Below are 9,475 nucleotides of genomic sequence, written 5' to 3' on the forward strand. Positions count from 1 at the left end.
CCTACTTGCTGATAGGCATGGGGTGGAAACATATTCCTTTGGGGCCTGTTTTTCTTCCTGCAATAGGGACCAGGACGACGACTCCGTGTAAGGAACAGAATGAATGGGGCCATTATCGTGAGATTTTGAGTGAAAACCTTTCCATCAGCAAGGGCATTGAAGATGAAACGTGGCTGGCTGTCTTTCGCATGAACAATGATCCCAAAACACAGCCGCCTCGGGCAACGAAAGGGGTGCTTCGTAAGAGCATTTCAAGGTCCTGGAGTGGCCTATGCCCAGTCTCCATATCTCAACCCCATAGAAAATCTTTGGAGGGAGTTGAAAAGTGTGTGGCCCAGCAACAGCCCCAAAAACATCACTGCTTCTAGAGATGATCCTGTGGCATGGATGATTACTGGCCAAAATACCAGTTCTCAGTGTATCAAGTTGGATCTACTCTGATAGCACGTCTCTAGAGGATCGACGCTGGAGGAGAGCACACCGGAAAGCAGGTTAACGAGACCGGGGGTGGCCGTTAGGCCATAGCTTGATGTTACGAGCTTTATATCACATAAACGGACATCGGGAGACGAGACGCCCATAATTTAACAGCGCCAGGCTCTTAGCAAACAGAAGAGAGGATACAATTCCCATGTTCAGAGGACGCAGGGAACACGCGTGTCTGGGCGAACTGCAGCACATATAGGTGTGGCGACGAGGAAATTAAACAGCTGCATAAGAGAGTCCAGCCACGCTGAGTCCACATGGGACGCTCCATGCGACGTGACAAGGATAAAGGCAGTGCGTCCATGTTACTGAGTGGATTTGCCACCGGACGCTGAGTGCATCGCAGAGGAGTCTTTTGGCGTCCTCGCTCAAGCGCTCAGTGTGGAGGGATATTAAGAGCGTGTTTGATGCAGTACGTGATCTCTATTGACCCCGCCACTAGGGTGCGCCCACGTGACGTCGCGCGGCGCGGCCTTCCGTGAGTTCCATGCCGGCCGAGATGGCGAGACAAACCAGTTGGGCCGCTGGTGCAACTACCGGGTCTCAGCCACAGTCCTGATGCTTTCATGGGCCTGGCTAAGCCCGACGAACCGGCTGACGTAGAGGAGGTCCTGTGCGCAGTTCTCGCGCTGAGGCATGTGAGCTCCTGAAGCGATCCGGCTCGATGTTCCACAGAACGTCCATCGTCTCATCCCTAGGATGCGGCAACACGCGAATGATTCCGGGTTTTTCCCTATGAATCTGATCCATGGGGCAGTTTTCTGTGACGTCGGTATGGGAAGCCTCTGTACCGCGAACGAGGGGCGATACGTAGGCGGATACTGGACATCCCTCATGCCGAGTGTAGCCTAGCCAGCATGCCGCCAATGTCCAGCCGCCGCAGAAGCGTCGCACTGGCGCTGGCTTAGGCCCCCCCCTGGTTTCCATCTGGCGCGGTCTTAGATATCCCCCCGTCCAACCGACAAAAACAGAAACCAACAAACAAACATAAAAAAGACTTCCGGGACAGGCAACTGGGCAGGAGCCAAAAGAACTGTACGTTCCAGAGCTGAGGGCCCCCGACGTGTGAGTCATTGGGCGCCATCCGAGCCAACCGGGGGCAAGGAAACCTCTCGAGCCTGCTAGGGCGTGGAAGCCCGACGAGGCAGGCTAGGCACCCCCGGTTCCATCGGTGGTGACCCAGAGACCGATGCCACATATACCAACCAGAACGCCAGTACTCCCCGATGCTTCGTGTGATGGCTTCTGCCATTCTGTCACGATCTATCACAAGGATTGACTGCTGGAGAGACGAAACGAGCAGGTACGGGGAAGTAACATTAATAAAATAACGGACATGGAACGAGACATAAACAGCTTAGCAAACAGAAAAAAACAATCAATGCAAGAAGCAGGAACAGAGCTGGGAACTGGGACACATATAGAGGGGGAAATGAACAGGTGATAAGAGAGTCCAGGTAGTCCAATAAACGCTTGATGCGCCGTGACAAGGAAAGGCAGGTGTACGTGATGGATGGCAGGAGTGGTGATGCAAGGCATTCTGGCACCCTCAAGCGCCAGGGGAGGGAAAGAGCGGGAGCAGACGTGACAAACAGTTGTGTATGAAAAACTTTGAAGACTTACAGAAAACGTTTGACCTCTGTCATTGCCAACAAAGGGTATATAACAAAGTATTGAGATAAACTTTTGTTATTGACCAAATACTTATTTTCCACCATCATTTGCAAATAAATTCATTAAAAGTCCTACAATGTGATTTTCTGGATTTTTCTTTCTCATTTTGTCTGTCATAGTTGAAGTGTACCGATGATGAACATTACTGGCCTCTCTCATCTTTTTAAGTGGGAGAACTTGCACAATTGGTGACTGACTAAATACTTTTTTGCCCCACTGTACATAACACTGTCATTTTTGTATCCATAGCTCTGTATATGAATTTGAGAGTGGTTACAGTACATTTCTCCAGCCCCATCCCTCAGCTTTTTACTGAAACAGGGGCGGGGGAAATGCTTTATTATTGTTTCAACTGCTGATTGCTGATTTAAATGATSTATATTTATTTATTTCAACAATTGCACCATCAACAATTGGTCACCAATTCCTAATACGACCAGGGCAATACTTGCCCTATAAATTAATAAAGTCTCCTACTCTCAGAAAATATTGATTTTAAGATTAAGATCACTTTATTGGTCAATTGCACACTGGGTCCAACCGAAATATGACTTTCACTTTCAACCCAACCACTCTGAAAGACACATTTATACACAGGCTTTTGGAGAGGTGCGGGGAGCTATTGTGGGGGGTTAAGTGTTTTGCTCAAGGGCACAACAGCAGGCAATGGCATCTAGGATTTGATACSAGCAACCCTCTGGCTGCRAGCTCACTTCCCAACAGATTTTCTTGTCGGACCCCGGATTTGAACTCACAACCCTCCGGTTGCTGGCTCGCCTCTCTAACCTTTTAGCCCTCTGCAATCAGATCTGAACATTGTAAAATCAGAGTTGCAAAARGTCTTCCCTGTAAATCATTAGCTTTTCCTGTGAAGCTTAATATCAGGTGAGTTCTGGACAGGTTCCKAAAGCTTTCAATTGGTCTCCTGCATTTTACAGTTGCAGAAACATGAGGTTCCCTCTTCTGGCAATAAGTTACTTTCCCACACTCAGTTCCAGAGTTCATTGTTGTGGTGAAGTAGCACCTCGTGTTGACTGTGTTTKGAATTGGACAGCTCTCAAGTATGGGGATAAGCAAGGAGTTGCAGGGAAAGAAGACTATTGTCGTAAGTGCATCCAACATCCAGCTTCTTTTGAATGTTTCACTAATGGAAATGGTGTATAATGAGATATGGGTAATACTAAACTTAAAGCCTGCAGGTAATATTTATCATGATGCAGTCATAATGTATTGTGAGACTTTTGTCTCATCATCATTTCATCGCAATCCTATGTAAATACCAGCCAGTTGAAATGTTGATACATAGACATAAGATATTATAATCGTTATTATAAAACCTTACAAAGGCTCATAAATGCTTAATGTAAGTTATAAAACATACCAGCAGGTTTTAAGTAGTTTAAATGTTATCGAGATAGGAAATGCATAAGATTGATTGGATTTATGGGAAAGGGTGTAATTGTACTTTATAATGCATACAAATAAACTACTCTTAGAATAATACTTATACTACTCATGAAATGCACTACAAAAAAAATGCTCATGACAATCAAAAGGATACTCGTAAGGCATATGAAGGGTCATTGTTTGGAAAGGTTTTTCAGTGGGACTGGTAGCTTTACCATCACAGATGTGTGCTTATTGTGTATGGCCCACTCCACATGCCCAGTGTATTTGTGTCCTTTGCACATTTTTTACCATATTTTCTCCACAGTGACTCYGCAACCCTACATTTTGTTTCGTAACACTTTACAATAAGGTTCCATTTGTAAAGGGGTAATAAATGGGTTAGAACGGTTATTTAATCATTTGTAAATATAACCATTAATAAACAGTATTATATTACATTGGCCAAAATAGTGTAATAACTGGTCAGTGTTGCCAAATAGTAAGCCAATATTTCTCGTTATTAACCATTTATAAATGCATAAATGTTTATAAGATTAACCTCTATGTAATCTTGCAACCTCATTTTCAATGGTTGCACAGTTACACTATAGTCATTTTCTAACGTTTGGGTGTGATGCATTGTTGCTCTGTCCCAGGAACAGAAGAGGTTGGTTTTTCTGACGTGTCTTGACAGACCTTTGAAACCCTGATACCCTGGTCATTTACATCCAGGACATTATTCAATCATCATTACCCCTTAACAGATTACCCGATTCAACACACATCACTTCTCTGTGATAGTCTAAGTATGGTGAACGCTCTGGTGTGAAACGGTAACCGTAATACCTTTGGTTGGTGAAACATTGGAGGAGGTATCCTCTCACAGCGTTGATTGTTTTGGTCTTCACACCCACCATTCATTGACTGAACATATTTAACAAAGTGTTGAATCTTCTCTCATGTATGTAGTGATGAGTACCCAATACTGTCTATAAGTATGTCTAACTTCTGACTGAACTCTCAAATCATCTATAAATGATTTACCCACATGTATAACTGCTAAAAGTATACCTTATTTTAAAGGTGACAGACCTATAAACATTTATAACTGAGTTATCAACATGTATAACTGCTAAAAGTATCATGTTTCTTAAACAACAGGCCTGTAAACATTTATAACTAAGTTATCAAAAAATACTTTTAAAGTCGCAATATTGCTCCACCATTTCCTGGTTGCTAAAATTCAAATAGTTAGACACATTTCAGTTTATGTAACAAAACAAGCAGTCATTGTGTAGAGAATCATTGTACCATCTAAACCGCTATGAAATATATTTTCCATAACCAAATATATTGTATTTTCAGCTGTTTGAAGCTGGTGTACAAAACTGAAAGTAAAAGACATGAAACATAAGAACAGGAAGCATTGAAATAGCACACATAAAAACAGATCTATCACTTCTTAGACTTGCTTTCAATGAGAATGACAGATCTATAAACTTTAAAGAAAGTGGAAACATACTGACCATTTATTCACGAGTTAGGCCTACCAGTATTTATAACTTAAAAACATTAAATTGCTTAAAAGAAAGTAGAAAACTTCTGGCCATTTATTCATGTTGTTACAAACATTTCTAACAGTATATACAGTAATCTCCTCAAACCTGCAATACATAGTAAGAAAAAAAAAAGAATTGAATAGAAGGATACATTGGGAAAACAATTTTAATTGCAGTGACTCAAATCTGTAGCCTATCATTGGAATAGTGAGTAGCCTATCTAATTCAGATAAACAGGGGTGTCTTTTTCTCCCCTTTTTAACATTACAAATCAGAAGAGAAATTGACAGATTAATTATTTAAAATACCACATAGGGTCTCATTCTGTCTTCATCCGTTTCTTTCTTGTTAAGCATTTTCCCATCCTGAAGTCGCAGACCTTATGGGAATGTTTGGGAGATAAGAGGAATTTATGACAATTTAGCATAGATAATAGCTACATTACTCTACTATAGCGGTTCCTAAACTAAGGGTCACAACCCCATGTGGGGTTCCCTGATATGAAAATGGGGTCGCGAGCATGAAACGGCACAGGGGATGTTCAGTGTGCTGCGTGGCTATATTGAAGAAAAACAGATTCCATTGGGTTTTAGGGCCTTCCTCTGAGGTCCTGGATGGCAGGAAGCTTGGCCCCAGTGATGTACTGGGCCATACGCACTACCCCCTGTAGTGCCTTGCAGTCGGAGGCCGAGCAGTTGCCATACCAGGCAGTCATGCAACCAGTCAGGAAGGTCTCGATGGTGCAGCTGTAGAACTTTTTGAGGATCTGAGGACCCATGCCAAATCTTTTCAGTCTCCTGAGGGGGAATAGGTGTTGTCGTGCCCTCTTCACGATTGTCTTGATATGTTTGGACCATGATAGTTTGTTGGTGATGTGGACACKAAGGAACTTGAAGCTCTCTACCTGCTCCACTACAGCCCTGACGATGAGAATGGGGTGTGCTCGGTCCCTCCTTTTCTTGAAGTCCACAATCATCTCCTTTGTCTTGATCTTGTTGAGGGAGAGGTTGTTGTCCTGGCACCACACTGCCAGGTCTCTGAGCTCCTCCCTATAGGCTGTCTCATCGTTGTCGGTGATCAGGCCTACCGCCGTTGGTTTCGTCGGCAAACTTAATGATGGTGTTGGAGTCGTGCTTGGATATCATCATCATGATTCTCACCATTTAGCCTTAGCTAGTTTATGTTAACCACTTGCAAGCTAAAACTAATAATAGCCAGTGTTTTAACATGTAACTCTGTGTTGTTGTATGTGTCGAACTGCTTTGCTTTTACCTTGGCCAGGTCGCAGTTGCAAATGAGAAACCAATGCATTACCAATGATATTTTCATGTAATCTCTTCTGTCTGGACTTTGCACACTTCTCATAGCCACGTCCATCATGATTCTTTCATTACGCACTGTCACATAATGTCAGTGCAACACAACATTCTGGACACGTTCCAGGTCATCTTTATTTCAAGCACGTTTCACAGATGGCCAGATCTCACAAAGTAGGGGACATTTTTCAGAAACCAGCGAACCACACCAGTAATATGGCTTGAGATCTTCAGATGAGGTCTCTTCAGATGAGTCCTTAAATATGTGTACCAATGCATCATCAGGTTTCAACGTGGGGAAAGACACATCATGGGAGTTGACCGTTGGTCTGAAAACCAACCTCTTCTGTCCTGGGACGAGGGCAACAATGCATCACACCCAAAAGTGAGAAAATGACTATAGTTAACTGTGCAACCATTGAAAATAAGGTTGCATGATGATACATAAGGGTTCAATAGTATACGCATTTGGAAGAGAATTTATAAATGGTTAATAGCTGGAGAAATAGTGGCTCACTTTTTGGCAAGCACTATTTTGACTAAAGTATGAACCCATTTATTAATGAGTTAATAATGCATTAAAAAGATGAATAATAAGTGTTAGTATCGTAATTACACAAACCCTTATAAACCCTTAACATGACAATATGATAAGTGTTACCGTCTTGGATACACAGTAAATGGATCCTTTTTTCAAAAAACATTTTGTATTAGAAAATAGTACAACTTAGTGTCTTTGTGGTTGATACTCTGTACTTATACTGTGTGTGTATGTTTTGTGTGTGTGTGTGTGTGTGTGGTGCGTGTGTGTGTGTACGCGCTTACACGCATGTTATGTGTCTGTGTGTGTCTGATGTGTGATAGTGCTTTGGCGATCTCCATGGTCACCATAATCCTAGCTCGGACCTGGGCTTGGTTTACAACTAGAGGACTGTCGAAACAAAGGTACACTATTTCTTATTGGAGCATATTCTGTAAAAAAATCACATACACAACCACAATATGTATAATTACAATTATATGTGATATTTGATATCACCACTTCAACACATAAAACAAAGACTACCTTGGTGTGCACAATCAAATTGGCTCGTGGGCCGGATTTGGCCCCCTGATCAGTTTGGTGCCCCCTGTTCTACTGTATAAGCTGCACCTGTGAAATACACTGGAAGTGCTCAATGTACCTTCATTGTGTTCCAGTGGTCCCCACTACCTCCTGCAAGAACAGATGCTACGAGCCCTTCGACGATGAGACACCAGGCTGTCGCTGATTACTCAGTGTTCATCAACAATAACTGTTGCTATGACTTTCAGGACACCTCTTTCCAACCAAGTGAGCCATGTTTACTGTAAATTACATCAGTGTGTCCCAAACTGTGGGGCGCGCCACCTAGCGGGGGCGGGGCGGGGGGGGGGGGGGGGGGGGCAGAGCGGGTAATAGTAGAATGCACAAGGGTGCAATTTCGAAATTGCATAGTGCATTCTCCGTTCCTCTTGCCATGTTACGCATTGCATACCTTAGAGAAGCTATTTTATAACTTGTCAGAAATTTGGGCGCAGGGATTACCCAATGCTGGAACAGGGACCCGAGATGAAAAAGTTTGGGAACCCCTGCCCTATATCACCCACTGAATGTCCTCACAAATTGAACTCATACATTGGCATACTGATATGAATACCTTTGAAAAAGTATGGTGTTATCAGTGGAGGCTCCTCAGAGAGAAGGGGAGGACAATCCTCCTCAGTGGAAATTTCATAAAAATTTAATAATATTAGTTTAGATAAAACTAAAACTAAATTATATTCACGTCACCAAATAATTGTTTTGCAATGAAAAAACCAGTTTTGCAATGAAAGTCTGGCAGTTTAGCCTCATGTGCTTGTTTTAGTGTTGGTCAGGACGTGAGCTGGGTGGGCATTCTATGTTGTGTGTCTAGTTTGTCTGTTTCTGTGTTTCAGCCTAATATGGTTCTCAATCAGGCAGCTGTCAATCGTTGTCCCTGATTGAGAATCATATATAGGTGGCTTGTTTTGTGTTGTGGATTGTCGTGGTTGTCTTTCTGTCTATTGTTCTGCCACCAGATAGGACTGTCTCGGTTTTCACATTTGTTATTTGTATTTTGTATAAGTGTTCACGTTATTGTCTATTCTTTATTAAATCATGTTGAACACTAGCCGCGCTGCATTTTGGTCCTTCTCCTTCATCCCAGGAAGAAGCCATTACACCTCAACAGCACTCTGTAGAGTAGCACCATGATTAGCCGCGGACAGTTAGCTTCCGTTCTCTCTGGACTATATTGACCTCAATTACAACTACACTAGCGAGGTCTTATTGGTTCTCTCACCCCCTTCTATAGACTTACACAGTAATTATGACAACTTCCGGAGGACATCCTCCAACCTATCAGAGTTCTAGTAGCATGAACTGACATGTTGTCCACCCAATCAAAGGATTAGAGAATGAATTAGAGAATGAGTTTTTTTCACCTGGTCACATACAGCTGATGTGTTGTGCATTGAAGTCCACAAACGACGGGAKAAGGTGAGAGGAGGAGAGTGAATAGATGCGAGAAGGAGTACAATGTGGCTGCTATGAAAGTGAACTGTGTTTACGCYGGTTGTATTCATTCCGCCAATTCTGTTGAAAAACGTTTCTTAAACGGAAGCAAACAGAACYAAACAGGGATGAACATARCTGAACTCTCGTTTGCAACTGTTGGACTAATGATTACACCCTCTTTACCAGCTAGATGCAGGCAAGAGTGTGCAAGGCCTCACATGTTTCTCCTGACCTGTGTGCACCTACGTTGTATGTTAGTAGACTTTCCATTCATACAGGTATGGTTTTAGGCACCTCTAGATATTATATTTGAAATTGAGTATTATGTAGTAGCCTAAACCTATCTGTATCGATGTTACATTGAGCTGGGTGAATGGAATATGAATGACAGTCATTCAATACGCTGTAATAGAAATAATGTCATGCTCATGAAAAAAAAACTTCCTCCCTCATCATACAACGGCACCGATCGACCGCGCACTTCCCACGGG

The 9,475-nt window shown here is 42.8% G+C and overlaps 1 protein-coding gene across 1 annotated transcript in view; it reads left to right on the top strand.

Annotated features, from left to right (window-relative positions):
• The first annotated feature begins 7,293 nt into the window (after positions 1-7,293).
• The window catches only part of LOC111955485 (ectonucleotide pyrophosphatase/phosphodiesterase family member 3), a 28,661-nt gene continuing 26,479 nt past the window's right edge, over positions 7,294-9,475 (top strand). The window contains exons 1-2 of the mRNA XM_023975710.2: positions 7,294-7,369; positions 7,625-7,757. Of these exons, the coding sequence (XP_023831478.2) occupies positions 7,673-7,757 (85 nt within the window). The 5' untranslated portion in view covers positions 7,294-7,369; positions 7,625-7,672. The remainder of the gene's footprint in view (positions 7,370-7,624; positions 7,758-9,475) is intronic.

This window comes from Salvelinus sp. IW2-2015, linkage group LG31 (assembly GCF_002910315.2).
Source record: "Salvelinus sp. IW2-2015 linkage group LG31, ASM291031v2, whole genome shotgun sequence".
Classification (NCBI taxonomy): domain Eukaryota; kingdom Metazoa; phylum Chordata; class Actinopteri; order Salmoniformes; family Salmonidae; genus Salvelinus; species Salvelinus sp. IW2-2015.